The 20,298-nt window shown below is 35.7% G+C and overlaps 1 protein-coding gene across 2 annotated transcripts in view; it reads right to left on the reverse strand.

Annotated features, from left to right (window-relative positions):
- Positions 1 to 20,298, reverse strand: part of EDIL3 (EGF like repeats and discoidin domains 3) — a 430,500-nt gene that overhangs the window by 288,322 nt on the left and 121,880 nt on the right. For both annotated transcript variants that reach the window (XM_060295985.2, XM_060295984.1), the window contains exon 2: positions 13,790 to 13,918. In XM_060295985.2, coding sequence (XP_060151968.1) covers positions 13,790 to 13,918 — 129 coding nt within the window. The remainder of the gene's footprint in view (positions 1 to 13,789; positions 13,919 to 20,298) is intronic.

A 20,298-nucleotide genomic window follows, 5' to 3' on the forward strand; every position in this document is an offset into this window, starting at 1 on the left:
CATATGTGTAACAGGTACACTTTAATTTGGACACAAACACTGGACTGTAGAAAAAGCATGGGACAAAATTTCAGGTTTAATGCCTGTTCTGCCCACATTTGAGCAGGAATTCATGACCTTGGTATAATCATCGTGTTTATCACAGAATCCTTTTCCCATTTAACACTGAGATTGGTATTAGCTCAACTGGTTATTTCAAGATTATTGCAAGAATAATGCATACATTAGCCTTTTAATGGATAGAGTACTCTAAAAACACTATTAAAGGGGAAAGGTGAAAGAAAAAATGTCATTGGCATTATGGTGATTGGTAAATTTCATAAATGCCCCACTTCAATGTTCACTACATGATGACCTGATAACCAGAATGTCTTGTTGTGAGGTGAGACTTACCACGGAAGTTTTGGGTCAGGAAATCATTGTGGAGATAATATAGCTCAACCTCCGTAGTTGAATAATTAATGGAAGCTGACCTCAGAGCCCAGAGCATGTTGTGTGATGCACCCTGATTTATGCCATTTATGCCATTCAATCAATGACATTGATTGAAATAGAGCTGAGTTGACACAAACAACATGTGTCTTGTTATTGAAAATATTTAGTAGCTACTGTGTCGATGTGTAGCAGTAATGAGTTCTATACTCAATTGCTCTCTATGATTTGGATGAAGCACTTGGGGGTCTGATTTCTCAATTATAATTTTACCACGTAGAGACACTGTGGGGATTTATCAACATACTATGCAAAGAAGGTGCTAATTCTTGAAATTTGCTATATTTTCCCAGGATTAGTACTTAAGAAAACACCCTTATCTGTGGTTCTATCTTTTACTGAGGAACTGAAATTGTGTCCTCCTACTTTATTTTCCAAGCTTTGATTAAAATAAAATAAACAGAAAATATTGATTATTGTCCATTTTAAATCATAGTTCAGTGAATTTTATTCTTTCAGAGGGAAAAATTAAATTCTGAAAAGGATTCTGCCCCAATTCTCTCTCATTATATGACTTATTTAAAAATTATGTGTTGCCACTGTACTTTAAGTAATATGGATTACAGAATTTGCCTTCACATAAATACTTTGATATATGTTGAAAAATAAATTGTCCTAGAGTACAAAGTTACCTTAAGGTGTCACCCAGTTTTCCTATGACTTCAGGCAGGGACTGTGGCCAAATAAGCCTTCACACACAATGACATCTACTTGAAACTCCTTGAGAAAAGTTTCATGCCTTCTATTTCATTGTAGTAACCCTTATGCTTTATTCTAGTAATTCCTTGTAACAAACAGTATGAGCCTAGCACATAGTAGGTGCCAATAAGATTTGTTGATCAATCTAATTTGCTAATATTAAAAACTACAGGGGGTTCTAATAGTTTTAAGAAATAAATATCAACCTATCAAAATACAAATTTCAATGAATTCTTAATGCTTTGTCTCTTTCTCTTCATTCATGTAACTAATGCTAAGTGGAAAGAAGAGAGCAAATGTTCCCTCATTCGTCCAAGAGCCTTTCACTTTCCATTAGAGTCATATTAATCTTTCCTTCACTTCCTACATTTATCTAACCTTCTTAGGCTCTCCTTACCCAGGCATTCTAAGTCTGTTCCATACTCTAGATGCTCTAGAGACATTTTTAAGTTTTCTTTGATAAAATGCCTGCTCCCTCTCTCATTGGTCTTACTTTTATAGAATAGCCTTTTCCTCACAGTTTTTACCCAACTGGACTTTCTATATGCCTATCTATAGTTTGTCATTTTTAAATGATTTATGGCATTATATAATAACTGTTTAAGTGAAAATAAAAGGGGATGCAGTCTTATTTAAAAAACATATTTGATAGGACAACAATCTCTTCTTTTGCTCTCCAAGTATATTTTTCTTCCCTTATTATACAAATCAAATAACTCCAAATGTACATTACTGTGATTAAGTAGATCTAAGCCCATTAAGATTTCTTTTCATTAAAACAACCATCATGATAAACTGTTTACCTTTCCTATACAATACTTATGATAGTAAAAGTTCTCAAATAACTCTTATCCCAACAATTTACTTTTAAGAATTTAGTCTAAGGAGACAATGGTGAATGTACACAAAATTTAGTTAGAAGAGTATGTACCAAAATGTTTATAATAGAGGAAATTTGCAAGTAACTTATATGTCCAAAAATAGGGGCTGATATAGATTCCCAACAAACATATGAAAGGATGCTCAACATCACTAATCATTAGAAAAATGCAAATCAAAACTACAACGAGATATCACCTCACACCAGTCAGAATGGCCATCATCAGAAAATCTACAAACAATAAATGCTGGAGAGGGTGTGGAGAAAAGGGAACACTCTTGCACTGTTGGTGGGGATGTAAATTGATACAGCCACTATGGAGAACAGTATGGAGGTTCCTTAAAAAACTACAAATAGAACTACCATATGACCCAGCAATCCCACTACTGGGCATATACCCTGAGAAAACCATAATTCAAAAACAGTCATGTACCAAAATGTTAATTGCAGCTCTATTTACAGTAGCCAGGACATAGAAGCAACCTAAGTGTCCATCATTGGATGAATGGATAAAGAAGATGTGGCACATATATACAATGGAATATTACTCAGCCATAAAAAGAAACGAAATTGAGTTATTTGTAGTGAGGTGGATGGACCTAGAGTCTGTCATACAGAGTGAAGTAAGTCAGAAAGAGAAAAACAAATACATATGGAATCTAAAAAAAAAAAAATGGTTTTGAAGAACTTAGGGGCAGGACAGGAATGAAGACGCAGATGCAGAGAATGGACTTGAGGACATGGAGGGGGGAAGGGTAAGCTGGGATGAAGTGAGAGAGTGGCATGGACATATATACACTACCAAATGTAAAACAGATAGCTAGCGAGAAGCAGCTGCATGGCACAGGGAGATCAGCTCGGGGCTTTGTGTCCACCTAGAGGGGTGGGATAGGGAGGGTGGGAGGGAGATACAAAAGGGAGGAGAAATGGGTATATATGTATATGTATAGCTGATTCATTTTGTTATAAAGCAGAAACTAACACACCATTGTAAAGCAATTATACTCCAATAAAGATGTTAAAAAAAAACTAGGGGCTGGCTGAATAAAATGAAGGTAAGTGATGGAATGTTAGCCTGATATTTTAAATAATGTCAGGAAAGAAGTTTTAATGAATTGGAAAGATTTTAATTTCATATCCTAAGTGAAAAAGAGTGATCAAAGAATATGCTATGTATAGTATGTTTTATGCACACATATGTATACACATAAACACAAGTAGACAATTTTATATAAACTGTCTACAATAGCAATTTAATTGTATATAATAGCAATTTAAATTGCTATCACTCTTTATATGACTGTATATGGCTATAGATACAGACATAGATAGAACTTTAGATGTAGGTAAATGATATAAAAGATAATGAAAGTATATATAACCTAGGATTATGATACTTTTTATTTACTTCTTTTATTTTATATTTCCTAAGTTTTCTTCTTTATTACTCTTGTAATGAAGAAAATCAATAATTCTATGTAAAATATAAATTCTTAAATATAGCTGGCTATGTCAAGATAAAAACAATGCACACACTGTTCACTTTTCTTCCTGTTAATGGTATTTAGCAACTCAACCTAAATTATGTTTTCATTTTCTTGTTTCTAGTGTAATCATAGGAAGAAGATTTTGTTCATTCTCCAGCAACATATCAATTTCCCTGAAATGATTAGATTTTAACACCTTGTCACAATTGGTTAAAAACAATGTTATTTTTAAATGACTTGCTCTGTTTAGGATACCGTGGGTTGATGGGTACTTAATTCAACTGAAAGGAAACAAACAATAGCTATAATTGTTAAAATCAAGCAATAGATTAATGGTGAAAAATCAATGAAGAAGATAAAACCAAGTAACAGTAGAGAAGGTTTTAAAGATTGTTGGGCATGTTTTCTCTATTTTATAAGTCATTTGCAAGTCTCCTGTAGACCTCTTTTCCACTAAATTGGAAGAGAAAAATTTCCCAGAGTTTAATGCTAAATATGTCATTTAGCCTATCACTTTAAAATAGTACTTTTCATAAATATGCAGAATTGTACATTTTGGTAGTGCCACAACCAATTTCATGCCACTCCATTTGGAATCTGAATAAAAGGAAAAATTAATGTCACTTTGCATTTTCACTTTTCTAATTTCTTCAATGTATTTCCCTAAAATAAACAGAAAATAATCAAGCTTTTCCTTTTAAAAGAGTTTTTACTTTTTCCTCCCTTATAAAAAATAGAGGATTTTTTGATAAAAATCAGTGTTACTAAAATTTTTGTATTCATAACTAGTAACATAAATATCCACAAACATATCTATATGTTTACCAACTTTTTGCACTGCCAATAAAAACTGTTAAAAAATCGAATAAAAAGAAAAGCAACTAACATTCTATGGTAAATTATAAAACTGGCTATAAATTCTTCCCTTCTTGCATCCTCGCCTTTGCAACATGAAGTGGCAAATCTTCCCATCAAAACTGTAGTTAGCTAATGTGACACAGGCTGAGGTTTGATAAGTGCTTGTAATTGTGATTTGATCTTTCTCACTGCTCTTGGGACCTTCCCACCACCACTATGTAAGGAAGCTTGATCTATCAGAGACAAGCCATACTAGCCAAGCCATCTTCAACTATCCAGTACCAGTGAACCAGAATACCACTTAAGTGACTTACAAAATTTTGAGATGAATTGTTTAAAGCCTCTAAATTTGTGATTTGTTAAGCAGAACAAGCTTAATGATACACATCTACTATCGCTTCATTCACGAAGTATTTATTCTGGTTTAAATGGTATACAACAAAAAAGAATTAATTTGTTACATTAATTTGTTGTCTTTTCCTGAAAATAAAAGCCTTACCACAAATTGGCACTCATCTTTTGACTGGGCAAGAGAGGATTTCTGTTCTTGATATTTTCTGAAGTCCTTTGATGTTATACATGTGTTTTCTGAGGTTAGTATATAAATGTTAGGGCTTGGAATTGCAAGCTAACAAACTCTGATTATTATTATTAACAGTAAATTAGAACCACTTTAAAATTAATAAGCTGGTTTATAAGCTATGTTATAGAAATTTAAATATATATAAAACAAAATTATTTTTCTATAATATATGCAAAATAAATGGCAAAACATTTCTCTTAAATTATTAATTCTGTCATTTAAATGTACAATTCTATTTGTAAGAACACATATTTAATCATTTTTATTAACAAAAAAGTAAGTAAACATAACTCTGAAAATAAATGCCTTTGACTCTTATTGACTGAGAAATTTCTAAGCTATCATCCATGGCTAGCAGCTTTTGAGAAACTATTTTAGTGTATGCAGAATAGCTCTCATTATAATTTCTAGAAATATGGATTCAATCATGAGCTATCTTTCCTTAGTCCAAGAAGTAATCTTAAGGGGAAAAAAAACCCTGACAATTACTCATAATTTCATCTAATATATGAATAATTTAACTGAAATTTACCAAATCTCTCATTTGGTAACCAAAGTTCAGAAATCTAAAAGTAGCCTCACTCTACCCAAGAGATCTACTTAAAGCTTATCAATATTCTGATATTTCACGCTCACTAACAAGAAGTCTTTTAGACAGACTCAGCCTCTACTATAATATTTGAAATTCTGACACTGGTCATCTTCTAAAAGATAAACATGAATATGGTTATTCATGGTGCAAGACGTACAGTGGAAATTGGTGTGTATTTTTTATTTTTTTTAGTTTTTATGAGATACTTCGTGTTTCTGGGGCAAATGTAACCAATTTCTCATAATGAAATGGAAGCAGAAGGATATTTAGAAAAAACCTGATTAGAAGCCAATGAAATGACAGACAGGATAAAGAGGAAGAACTAGAAATGAAATTATATGCTTTGTTTCCCTGTACTGAACTACTCTCAGAAACACAGGTACTTTGAAATCTTTCTAAAAGTGATGATGGATTTTAAATTACTACAAAATTCCAATGTTTATGTCCTCTGTTGCCAGAATGATAGTTTTAATAGGTTAAGCGTGTGCTAAATATCATTAAAATATCTATATGAGTCATCTGATTTAGTTTATTCTTAGTAAAACACAAGCTTAGGTTTTATATCATATTTCTGAATCATAATGCCATTATAGTTCTATTTTAAAGGAAAACCCCCCTTGGCCCAAATCCCTCTTTAGTTACTGTCCTCATCTGCCATCTATATGCAGTGAAAGTATCTTAGCTCTTTCTGTTAGAACATCAACCTTTCGGTCTTTCCTAATAGTCCTATCCAAAAATAACCTCCTTTTATTCTACCTCACACTTGTCTTTATTTTTTTAATTTATTTATTTTGCGGTACGCGGACCTCTCTCTGTTGTGGCCTCTCCTGTTGCGGAGCACAGGCTCCGGACGCGCAGGCTCAGCGGCCATGGCTCACGGGCCCAGCCGCTCCGTGGCACGTGGGATCTTCCCGGACCGGGGCACGAAGCCGTGTCCCCTGCAGCGGCAGGCAGACTCTCAACCACTGCGCCACCAGGGAAGCCCTTGTCTTTCTTTTTAATAGAGCTTACCATGATAAGTGTAGTACTTTACTGTCTAGTTCCCCTTTTGACTAGAAGATTTGTGAAGGCAAAGCCTCTTTTTTAATGGTCATATCCTCACTGCCAGGAAGAGTGTCTAACACATAGTATGTGCTCGCTAAATATTTGATGGATGGGCAAATAAATGAATAAATTGATGAATGTTTGTTATAGTCATTTTTAAAAATTAAAGACTACTTTTTTACAGCAGTTTTAGATTCACAGCAAAATAGAGGAAGGTAAAGAGATTTCCCATATGGTCTCTGATGCCGCACAAGCACCTCTCCCATCATCACCACTCCCCACCAAAATGGTACATTTGCTACAACTGATGAACGTACATTTACCCATTATAATCATCCAAAGTCTATAGGTTGCATTAGGGCTTACTCTTGGTGTTGTACATTGCATGGGTTTGGACAAGTGCATAATAACATGTATCCAATGTTACAGTATCATACAGAGTATTTTCATTGCCCTAAAATCTTTGGTCTATTGCTATTCATCCCTACCACCCTGCCCCAGCATCCACTGATCTTTTTACCGTCCCCAGTTCTGCCTTTCCCAGAAGGTCATCTATGATTCATACAGTATGTAGTCTTTTCAAACTGGCTGTTTCACTTAGTCATATGCATTTAAGCTTCCTCCATGTCTGCTCATGATTTGATAGTTCATTTTTTAAAGAGCTGAATAATACTCCATTGTCTGGATGTACCACAATTTATGTATTCACATACTGAAGGACATCTTGGTGGCTTCCAAGTTTTGTCAGTTACAGATAAAACTGCTATAAGCATCCGTGTGCACGTTTTTGCGTGGACATAAGTTTCCAACTTCTTTTGGTAAATACCAGGGAGCATGATAGCTGGATCACATGGTAAGAGTATGTTTTGCTTTGTAAGAAACTGCCAAACTATTTTCCAAAATGGCTGCACCACTTTTGCATTCTCACCAGCAATGAATGAGAGTTTCTACTGCTCTAGATGCTTTCCAGCATTTGGCGTTGTCAGTGTTCTAGATTTTGGTCATTCTGATAGGTGTGTAGTGGTATCTCATTGTTTTAATTTGCATTTCCCTGACGACACGTGGTGTGGAACATCTTTTCATATGCTTATCTGCCATCCGTATGTCTTCTTTGGCGAGGTGTTTTTAAGGCTTTTGGTTCATTTTTTAAATCAAGCTGCTTGCTTTCTTATTGTTGAGTTTTAAGAGTTCTTTGTATATTTTCGAGAACAGCCAAGATTTTTTTTGGAGAACAGCTATGTTTTTTCCAAATATGCTCTCCCAGTTTGTGGCTTACCTTCTCATTCTCTTGACACTGTCTTTCACAGAGCAGAAGTTTGATAAAGCCCAGCTTATCAATTCTTTCTTTCATGGATTATGTCTTTGGTGTTGTATTAGAAAAGTTATCTTCATACTCAAAGTCTTCTAGATTCTCTCTCATGTTATTTCCTAGGGGTTTTATAGTTTTGCACTTTACATTTAGGTCTATGATCCATTTTTTTAAATTGAAGTATAGTTGATTTATAATGCTGAGTTAATTTCTGCTGTACAGCAAAGTGATTCAGTTATACATATTACACACACACACACACACATATATATATACACACACACACATTTGGTCCATTTTGAATTAACTTTCTGTGAAGGACATCTATGTCTATATTCATTTTTTTGCATGTGAATGTCCAGTTGTTCCAGCACCATTTGTAGAGAAGACTCCCTTTGCTCCTTGTATTTCCTTTGTTCCTTTGTCAATGACCAGTTGACTATATTAATATATATCTATTTCTGAACTCTTCATTCTGTTCCATTGATCTATTTGTTTATTTTTTCTTGATACCACACCGTCTTGAGTACTATAGCATTACAGTAAGTCTTGAAGTCAGGTATTATATCATTCCTCCAACTTTGCTCTTCTCCTCTAATATTCTGCTGGCTATTCTGTATCTCTTGCCTCTCCATATAAGCTCTTGAATCAGTTTGTTGATACGTACAAAATAACTTCTTGAGATGTTGATTGGGATTGCTTGAATCTATAGATCAATTTGGGAAAAACTGACATCTTGACAATCCTAAGTCTCCCTATCCATGAACACAAATACCTCTCCATTTATTTAGTTCTTCTTTGATTTCATTCATCAGAGTTTCAAATATCTAATTATTTAATTTCTGTGGGTGCTAGCTTAAATAGTACTATGTTTTTTAATTTCAAATTCCACTTGTTCATTGCTGTTATATAGGAAGATGATTTACTTTTGTATATTAACCTTGCATCCTGCAACTTTGCTATAAATCCTCATTAGTTCCAGGAGGATTTTTTGTTGTTGACTCTAGGATTTTCTAAATGATTATGTCATCTGTGAACAAAGACAGCTTTATTTCTTTCTTTCCAATCTGTATACTTTTATTTCCTTTACTTGCCTTATTGCATTACATAGCACTTCCAGTACAATATTAAAACGGAGTGGTGAGAGGGGCCATCCTTGCCTTGTTTCTGATCTTAGTGGGAAAGCTTTGAATTTCTCATCATTAAGTATGATGGTAGCTGTAGGTTTTTTATAGATATTCTTTATCAAGTTGAGGAAGTTCCCCTGTATTCCTAGCTACTTTTAAAAAAATTTCCTCTAAATCTTCCATGTGCCACAACCTAGCTCTTTCCTCACAACTCCAGCAAAATTGATCTTGGCAAGATCATCCATAAGTCACATGTAATCAATGTGTTTACCTTGGTCAACTTCTCCACAGTATTTGACATTGTTGACCACTCATTCCTGTCTACCCTTAACTTTGGGGGCACAATGCTTTCCTGGTTTCTCTTCTATCTCCCTAACTACTCCTTCTCAGTCTTCTTTATAGCTTTTACTTTCTCTACCTATTGCTTAATTATTGATGAACCTCTCATCAGTTTCCATTTCTTGGTCCTCTCTTCTTTTCACAAGTTATTCTGCTTCTGGACAGATTCATACAGTCCCTGAGCTTAAATCACTGTCTATATAATTATGACTTCCAAATCTATGCTGGACTTCTTTACGAATGCAGATTCCTCAAATTCAGTATGTGAAATACTCAGCTCATTCCAATCCAGTGTATCCTCAATTTTCACTCTCAGTAAATGGCCCCAAGTTGCTCAGGCCAGAAATTTGAGATGTTTCTTCTTTACTCCTCCCTTTATGCAAACCCCTTTTATCCAGTAACCCCATAAGTCATGAAAATTTATCTGTTGTATCCTTTAAATACTTATTGACTCCTCTCCATTCTCTTTGTTACTACACTGACCCAGGCTAAGATCGTCAAGTCTGACCTGGTCTCTGCAGTAGACTACAAATTGTCCCCTGCCATACTCTGCTCTATTTTTTTCCCCATATTGCAGTGACAGTGATCTTCTAAAAGTACAAATCCTCTCCATCACTCTTAGAACAAAGTCCAAATTCCACAAAACATCATGCAACCCTGCAGAATCTGCCACCATCACCAACTCCAGACTCATTAATGGCCATCATGTCTCTCCACTTTTAAGCCACAGTAAATTTCTTTCAGTTCATGGAATTATGACTTTTCTTATATCCTGGTTTTCCTAAAAATTATTTCCTCTGTCTGGAATACTTTTAGCCTTCTGCCTGGTAGATTAAAATTATTTTTTAGAATTATGTCAAAATATTTTTTTTTCAGGTAGGCATGCATTCTCTGACACCTAGCTTAAAAGAGGACACCTGCTTTATATTCTAATGGCTCTATCTACTTCTCCTATTACAATACCCATCATATTTACCTACTTATTTATCTGCTTTCCTAGATAAACAGTAATTCCTGTAAATTTGTTTACCAATGCATCTCTACCATTAGGTAACTACTACTTAGTCATGTGCTAAATAAATATTTAAGAATAAATGAAAACTAAGATTTTATTTTTTTTAAGTCAATCACTTACTATGTCCTCTTTGGTTGCATTAATATACTATGCAATTGAGTTTTAAAATATATATTTGTTATTAGTTTACAGAAATACTCTGATAGCATACAGAGGAGAATTATACCATGGAACTTGGACAATTTAATAATTCCCAAGGTTTCCATATATGAATGCTAGAATGTTCACTAGTAATAGAAATTTTTCTATGAAATAAATGTGTCAACATTTGGCTCCAAACTACACAGTGCCATTCAAGAACGTGAGCAAGTAACTGGGGAGTAATTAGGGTCTTAACCACATGGTGCTTATCTACCAGTCCCCTGGAGAAGGTTGCACTGTCCGCTGCACGTCTATGTAAACACTGGTAAATCTGGCTGATGTCTTCAAATCAGAGGATGCTAACTAGGCTCTTTTCCTTCCCTTTGCTCATAGAAATGCTTTCCTATTGCCTTTTGTGGATATCAGAAGTGAGTTTTCATAACTCTAAGAGGCTGAGAACATCACAGTCTGTAGGTATGTCTGTATAAGGGGGATGTGTGTGTGTGCTGGGTGGGCAGACAAAGAGACAGGGAGTGATAGAGAGAGATAAAGTATGGATATTGGAGTACACAGCCAGATCAAGAATTAAGTACAAAGAAGAGCAATGCTGCCTAGTGAATGAAGTTCACAAATCTGAGCAAGTTAATTTCTCCAAACTTCCACAGGTAGCATAGGAATGTAAGTGATGTGAGGACTGGTCACAAAGGGAGTAAAGTGTTTTGTGCTTACCTGACACTAGATGCTTTGAGAGGGAAGAGTAAAAGTCCAAAAATGGATGAGGCTCTCTTTGAAATAAGTAGCATCAAGAACTTATAATAAGTCTACTGCAAATTAATGAAGTTTGAGGTGAAATCAAGAATCAACTTTTATCTCTGAGAGTAGCATATGTTTGAAATTTCCCTCTCCAAATGCACTACAATAGAGTATATTTTTGATTGTAGTATAGAATAATAATAATTTTTAAAGTTAGGTCAAAATGCAAGTTTTAATAAGGTGATTTAGAACTTCATATAATCACAAAATATATATGATTCAAAAGGCTAGCAGCATATCTCCATCTTTGCAAGGATTAATGTTAAAGTAAAAATACAGCAATGGTGACAGTTCAACTCTTTTGTCTTTTATGATATCATATCAAAATACCTATAGCTTTTGAGGTTTTTCTGCTATAAAATTCTAGCATTACACTCTGCTCTTCTGCACTGGTGCTACCCAACAGCAGGGAAACAACAACAGCAATGTCCCAGAAATGTTCCAGAAAAGTGGTAGATTTTTTAAATTAAAAAGGCAGGATTGTCTTTAATGATCTAATGTTCATATACTTTGTACCAATAATTAGTTTTAAAGACACGAAAAAAATAAGGTAGGCTAGATATTAAAGCATTGCTATTATTTTTATTCAATAAATAGTATTCCCTGATTATATGCAAGAGTTAACAAAGAGGTAGAAGAAATGTGAGGTGTTTTAATAACAGAATAATGAATCTAAGTAAAACTTAATTCTATAAGCATTTGATTTCTCAAAGTCTCATTGAACTAAGAGGAATATGGCAGTACGTTTAGTTTTTAAAGTGTTGCAGCCTATAGTATCATTCTTCTGATAAAATGACAAATGTTGAATTAATGTTTAAAAATATGGCCTGAAGTATTCAAGTATTTACTTCAAAAATCTATAAAGATAATGGTTTCTTAATTATTTAAACACATTTGCCTCTTCATTTCCAGATTTGGCTCTTACAAAGTAGCAACAGAAACATTATATACTGCAAATCTAAGGCACTGCCGATTTGGGGTCAGTGGGCTTAAAATATAACTCTTTTTTATGCTATTCATATATTCCTGTTGGGAATATTTAGCATTCTAATTTTCTTCAGAGATATAGACTTTTGTGAGGATAGAATTCTCATATTAAATTCTGAAACTCACTGTACATATTTGGAGACTTGGTCAAAGTGGTTACAACAGTTTTATTTCTATGGCACTGAATCAAATCCCCGAAAATAACAGCAAGTTAATAAAAGCCTTAAAAGAGAATTGTCTTTGAAATGAAGCAAATGAACATAGTACTTTTCAGCAATAATATAATTAACTTTTTCGAGTGTAATACATTCATACCAATGTAACATAAAAATACAAGGAAAACACATTTAAAAAATAAAGCACACTAAAATGCAATTAATAGTGGCCAAAAATGGCTGGTTAGTGGTTTTATTTAATTATTCTTTCATTCATTCAACCAAGTTATTGGGTATTGGGCTCCTACTACACATAAAGGAACTAGTTAGGTGCATTAGATACAATGGTGAGTAACTCACACTGATCCCTTCCTATAGACAGAACTACTTTTCTTCTTCAAAACTATTTTTGAAAAGCTATGGACATCTCTGACTTTTCCAAGGTTTATGCTGGCTGACTGAACTTTAATCCAATACATGTTTGGTTTCCCTATATTGAACAGATATAGTTCACTTTTTTCTTCTTTTACTGACATGAAAAATATTTTCTTCCAACTTAACCATGGTATTACTTTTAATCAGAGAAAAAACCTCTATACAAATTTATGTAGTGCTAAATTATTTAAAGTACCGATATCTTCTTAATGGAGAACTATTTGGAAATTATGGAAGCCACCCTGAATCCACAACTATACATGCCAATGAAGTACTTCACAGATGAAAAACATTTTGAAATGTGATCACTGACTAATATTTGCCAAGTGTGTTTTTGAGACTTTGAAGAACAATGCAGCTAGAATATTTTTTCTTTCATCATGTATTTATAGTCTTAGAAAAGTAATGATTAGAACAGCTACAAAATACTGATGAATATTTTCAATCACTAAAATAAGTTCTATTTTATTCAGAGTGACTATCTAACTTGAATAAATTGACTTGGGAATTGCTTTCCAGTGAAAATAAAATTTAAATATATATTAATATTAGAAAAATAAATTTACTATATTCAAGTAGTACATGTAGTGCCTTTAAAGTATAATGTTAATCACTAAAATATATTTTTAAATTTTTTGAGAGCACTATGAATAAAAATATACTTTAAATATAAAATAAAAATGTTAAAATTAAGAGGCCTACAGAGAAGTAAACTAATTAGCAACACGTAAGAATCTTATACAGAGTACCCATAATGCACAGACAGCCAAATTTGTCAGTCACTCATGAAAACAAAGAGGATAACTATTGAAATGCTTAAATCTTACACTTACCAACCTCCACAACACTAGAACAATTGGGATCTGTGAAGCCATCTGGGCACTCGCAGGAAAAGGAATCATCAGACAATCCTGACACACAGATACCTCCATTTTCACATGGATTGTGATCACAAATATCACCTGAGGAACAAAGAAACAGATATTGACTTTTCTTGCCTTAGGGAGTGAACTGTACTATTTCACATACCCCACTCATCTTCCTTTGGTAAAGTCACCATACTATTTACATTTACAGGCAAGACCCATTTGAAACCATGTGCTTCTAAGAGAGATGGTATGTAACATGGTAAAAATTAAATTTTACGATTCAAACACTGCATGTTGAATTGCATACTAAAAGCGATTAACTCAGGATGGGTCCCTTCATTACATGTAAATGAAATATTGTCTAATTTGTTAAAGAAGATTAACTGAAATATCTGTGGTTGACTGGTTTATTAATTATTCCAATAAATAACCTATCTATATCCACACGCTTTGCTCTGTAACTTTGCAATTTCTCTCGATAAAGGGGTGGGGTTTATTTCTTGATCCCTAGAGTCTGGGCTTGTCCATGTGACTTGCTTTGACCAATAGGATGTTAGGAGACCTGAAGTCAGCTGAGGTTTGAAAAACCACTTGAATATTTCTGCTTCCTCTCTTAGGACCCTGCAACCGCCCTGAGAATAAAATCTCTCTCTTGCTTCAGAGAGTTGAGAGAAACATGGGAGGAAAGAGAAATAAGTTGTGCGGTAACAAAAACCTAAAATATGTGGCCTTGGTTTTGATACTGGTGGCAGATGGAATCCGGAAAGGCACTGAAAGAATGGCTACAGGTGGCTAGAAAAGGAGCTCTCCCTGCTATATAGAGAGAAGCAGTTGGTAAAACTATCACCTGAGGATACTTGGGTGATAGAAAATGTACCTAATAAACTTCTGTATATGAGTAATAAGATTTGTAGTCAGAATGTTAAAGTGTCACTTGACTCTTAATAGCTGTATCTGATAAGGCACTACAAGAAATAGACATGCTAAATAAAGAACTGATGATTTTGAAAGTAAAGAAAAGGAATAGAGAGGCACCAGGACTTGTGATAGAAAATAATTTCTCAACTTCAGCCTCTCAAACCAGTGAAAGATCAAATCCAGAGCTTTGTCAGAAAGATGGCCTCAACATAAATATAAAATGAAGGATGTAGCTACAAAACCTTTGTGAAAACATTTCATATAATTCAGGTGTAGCCTGAAAGAATCTCTCAGCTAAATAAAAAAGGAATTCTAGAAATCTTAAGGGTGTTATCCCTAACCTTAAAATACACAAAGTAGCACAAAGTAGATTAAGTCTGGAGGGAAAAACAGGGATCAGAGAGTCACGGGCATGCCTTTATTTATTTATTTTTTAACAACTTTACTGGAGTATAATTGCTTTACAATGTTGTGTTAGTTTCTGCTGTATAACAAAGTGAATCAGCTATATGTATACATATATCCCCATTTCCCCTCCCTCTTGCACCTCCCTACCACCCTCACTCGCCAACCCTCTAGGTGGTCACAAAGCACCAAGCTGATCTCCCTGTGCTATGCAGCTGCTTCCCACTACCTATCTATTTTACATTTGGTAGTGTATATATGTCAATGCCACTCTCTCATTTTGTCCCAGCTTCCCCTTCCCCTTCCCATGTCCTCAAGTCCATTCTCTATGTCTGCGTCTTTATAAATGTCCTGTCTCTAGGCTCACCAGAACCTTTTTTTTTTTGATTCCATATATATGTGTTAGCATACAGTATTTTTCTCTTTCTGACTTACTTCACCCTGTATGACAGACTCTAGGTCCAACCACCTCACTACAAATAACTCAATTTCGTTTCTTTTTATGGCTGAGTAATATTCCATTGTATATATGTGCCATATCTTCTTTACCCATTCATCTGTTTTGGGTTTTTTTGTTTGTTTGTTTTTTTGCTACGCGGGCCTCTCACTGTTGTGGCCTCTCCCGTTGTGGAGCACAGGCTCTGGATGCGCAGGCTCAGCGGCCAGGGCTCATGGGCCCAGCTGCTCCATGGCATGTGGGATCCTCTCAGACCAGGGCATGTCCCCTGCATCAACAGGCGAACTCTCAACCACTGTGCCACCAGGGAAGCCCTGATTTCATCCTTTTACATGTAGGTGTCAGTTTTTGCAGCACCACTTATTGAAAAGGCTGTCTTTTCTCCATTGTATAGTCTTGCCTCCTTTATCAAAGATAAGGTGGCCATATATGCATGAGTTTATCTCTGGGCTTTCTCTCCTGTTCCATTGATCTATATTTCTGTTTTTGTGCCAGTAACATACTGTCTTGATAACTGTAGCTTTGTAGTATAGTCTGAAGTCAGGGAGCCTGATTCCTCCAGCTCCATTTTTCATTCTCAAGATTGCTTTGGCTATTCAGGGTCTTTTGTGTTTCCATACAAATTGTGAATTTTTTTGTTCTAGTTCTGTGAAAAATGCCAGTGGTAGTTTGATAGGGATTGCATTGAATCAGTAGATTGCTTTGGGTAGTAGAGTCATTTTCACAATGTTGATTCTTCCAATCCAAGAACATGGTATATCTCTCCAACTATTTGTATCATCTTTAATTTCTTTCAACAGTGTCTTATAAATTTCTGCATACAGATCTTTTGTCTCCTTAGGTAGGTTTATTCCTAGGAAAGTATATTATCACATTTGTGTTCTGGAATGATGACTCAGGCAGCATTGTGTTGAATCAAATGGAGTAGTCTAGGCTGATGGCAGAAGGACTAAGCATTAATCTTTTGAAGTCCCAGCAAAAAATAATGAGGATTTTCTTAATCCTCTTTAGAGATAGCTGTGGAGAGGGGAAGCAATGCAGGCACCATTTAAACCCAATCCAGTTAATAAATACTAGGTAATAAAATAGGAAATGAAAGTCCTCCCAGATCACTACCCCCCATTAGAAACAAGGCATTATTGTTGAGATTTTCTAGAAAGAGCCAATTACCAGTTTAAAAGTGTGATCCTGCCTCTCTGCCTTTGGTGTGAGCAAAGCAGCACAGCTTTGTACAGTCAAACTAACAACACTGCCATCTTCTAACTCTGTTCATTGTATGAAGATCAGTACTAACACTCAAACTTTATTTGATAAGATGTCAGTCATATTTCTGGCATTGTGCATACTACAAAAAGAGGAGTTCTACATTCCCCAGACCAGGATCTGTTGTTGTAGTAATTGCAACAGATCAAGTAACATTGTAGATGTTTATACTGATTTATTCACACTGACAGAAGCAATCTCTACAGGAGAAAAGCAAGGGATGAACAGTATCTTAGAGGTTCTGGAGAATACAGACTATATATATTTATCCAAAATCAAGATCTCTCATTCTGATCCCTCTCACTCCTACTGCCAGGTTCCTGCAAAGTTTATTAACTGATGTGAGCTTACCCAAGGTCACATGAGGCCACAATGTCTGCTCCCTTTGGTTATCCCATCATCACGGGGAGTTTTGGTGTCCTAAGAAAACTTTCTTGGTACTTGTGCTACCCTTTCTGGTATTAATACTTAATCGGTTTTCTACCATGTATGTGTGGCAGTCATATGATGCTTCTGTGGTCAAAATGAGACAGGACAATCTGTTCACCTCTCATTATATCTCGTAGATGCCAGCTGCTGTTCAGCTGACCTGTTTTCTCTCTTGTACTTGTACATCTTTTTTCCTTCTTTTTGCTTACTACTTATTTCTAAGAAATTAATACTTGTGAAAACTCATATTTTATCCCCAGTATTAATATTTACTGTCTTTTTGAAACATAGAAAAGAGGTAATAGGTATGACCAAAATGTACCAGGTAGAATCAAGATGACACTGTGACCAAATTGATGTGGGGTTGAGGGAGAGCAAAAAATCTGGGTTGATTTCTAGAGCTCCTGTCTGTATGACTACGAGGCCATCTTTCATAAGTAAATATAATGGGGTTAGTGTCAAAGGAATTATTGTGTTTGAGAAGTCTGTTGAATATTCAAAATGAAAATGTCTCATAAAGCTATTGAATAAGCAGTCGGAGAGCTTTTGCTAAAACAGGGATTGTTAAGTACGGACATGAATACTGTATTCCAGTGACAGTCATTAAAGGGAGGGCAGAGGAGGGGAGTGGAGCAGAGAGGAAAGGAGAGGGGAGGAGAGGTCCTTGGGCACACTAACAAATAAGTGAGAAAAAAGAAGAAAGATTCTTCAAGAGAGAAAAAGGAGGAAAAGAGTGATAGGTCCTATCCACTACCATATGAATATCCAGTTTATTCACTTAGGGTCTATTATGTCAAGGTCTGCCTGAGATTAAGGTCTCCCACATGTACCTGTGATAGATGGACAAAAAACAAAGTTTTGATGGGCACAATAGAGCCCATCAAATATAATTAGGGTTATTAGAGGCTGTGCTATATATCTGTTTCCCCACACCTAATTATCAATAGCACCCCTTTGTCAGTTGGGTTCTCCACAAAGACAAAGAGTACATCAAGTTTATTGAGAAGTAATGCCTAGGAAAGATAAAATGGAGAGGAAGCAGAAAAGGGCAGGAAAAGCCTTCATCTTGTGATGCAGATCTGACATCTGTGAAAAGGGTGGAGGGCGGTTATTGAACGAGGATTGAGCAGGGGAGCCTCAGTCCATAGTGCAGACTTGACAAAGTCTTAGCCAATCTACCAGGGAGCTCCAGAGCAAAGATTACACTTTAGAGGAATCCCCCAAGGGCAGAAATGACCAGGCACTAGTGCCCTTCCTGTGTTCAATCATTGGCTGGAGGAGGCTCAAGGCTCAATCATAAGGCTCAAGTGGGATCATGAAAGTGCTAGAGAAGAAGGTCACTGGAAGCTAATTACATTCTTTGCAGCCAAACAGCTTGTTCTTTCTTGAAAGGATATTGGAGCCATGCACCTCCACTGGTACCATAGTCCCCTTTCACTCTCAAAACTGTCCTGGTTTGGATAAGTTACATAGTTACTTTTGTCAAAACCATCATATCTTAGCCTGCTTTTTTTCTCTCTACACCCACTACCTCAGTGGGTGGTACACATGTAGGCGGATACCTTAAGTAGCAACAAACCCTCTCTGGCTAAAATTTCAAGTCTAATTAAAATGCACTGTAGGGACTTCTGATTCCCTGTCATTTCAATTAATCTGAGAAAGCATCAGTTTAGGTAAGAATCCTGATTAAAATGCAATAGACTTCTGGATTTCAAGTTTTTTTGTCTGTTTGTTTGTTTCCCAGTGGATGTATTGGTTGAGTCTTAAAACTAAGATGGCAACCAGTACAAGAAGGCAGGCTCAGGAAAGGAAAAGAGGACAATGCACGCTTTCATGGTTCTTTATTTCACTGTCAGCAGGCTCCTAACATATACCTCCGCATATTGTAATCTGTGTGCAGTGTTATACCTTGATGCAACTTGGCTGGCTGGCCTCACCTGCTTTAGATTAGGACAGATGTGTTTAATTTGAATCTAACTATGTTTTATGATTCCATTTGCAGTTTATGGCAGACTCAGGCAAATTAAGCTGATGCCGATTTGCCTTTTGGCAATAGAACAAAGCAACTGTTTTTCCCAGGGGCAAGAAATCACTGCAGGCTAAATTTAACTTCCCATTTGCCTCCTCTTCCCCACCCCCTTCCCCCGCTCTCCAGGGTTCTGCTTGGACTGGAACCATCCTGTCTGTGGTCAGTGTCCGTTTCATTCTTCTCACTGACCCACCACCTGTTGCCAGTCATCTCCTGTTCAAGGTGATTCAGGGACTGTCTTATTTCACTTTATTATCAATTTGCCCGAGCTTTTAGCCTGGATTGCAAAGTGTGTATGAATCTATAAAATATCATATAGCACTGCCCAAGACAATGCAAATAAAAAACCCCAAAACACTAAAAGTTGTACCATTATGATCGTGGTTGTGTTTTTTCTGTGAGCTCAGTATACAATCGTGCAACTTGTAATGCTAAGTAAAGGAGAAAATTCTATGTTGGCACTACTCTGGGAATCAGGTGGATAGAACAGCTCATTTCTCTCATTGATATATAAACTCTTGGATGGTGTATGCACTCAGTTTTCTTTATATATTACTGCCTATCTCCAGTTCACAGATTAGAGGGTCACTGATCCAGTTATCATTATTGATATTCCAGCAACCACATTAGACATTGGGAATGCAGCTTAGATGAAGACATATGGCTCCTGCATTCCTGGAATTTATAGTCTAGTGGAGCGGATGCATAATGAAAAACTTAACAAATAAATAAGCAAGGTATTAACCACTGTAATAAAAGCCATGTTAGGGGTGGGGTGGGTCAGCGAGTAGAGAGAACAAACTGGATGAAAAAGGCTGTAAATAGAACTGGTTCCTTAAGATAGCCAGTCAAAAAAGGCTTCTCTGAAGAGGTGCCACTTGAGCTGAAGGATGAACATTAGCTAGTCATGTTAAAACCTAAGGAAGAGTCTTGTAGGCAGAAGGAACGGCAAGTGTGTAGCCCGACTGATAG

Source organism: Globicephala melas, chromosome 3, assembly GCF_963455315.2.
Source record: "Globicephala melas chromosome 3, mGloMel1.2, whole genome shotgun sequence".
Classification (NCBI taxonomy): Eukaryota; Metazoa; Chordata; class Mammalia; order Artiodactyla; family Delphinidae; genus Globicephala; species Globicephala melas.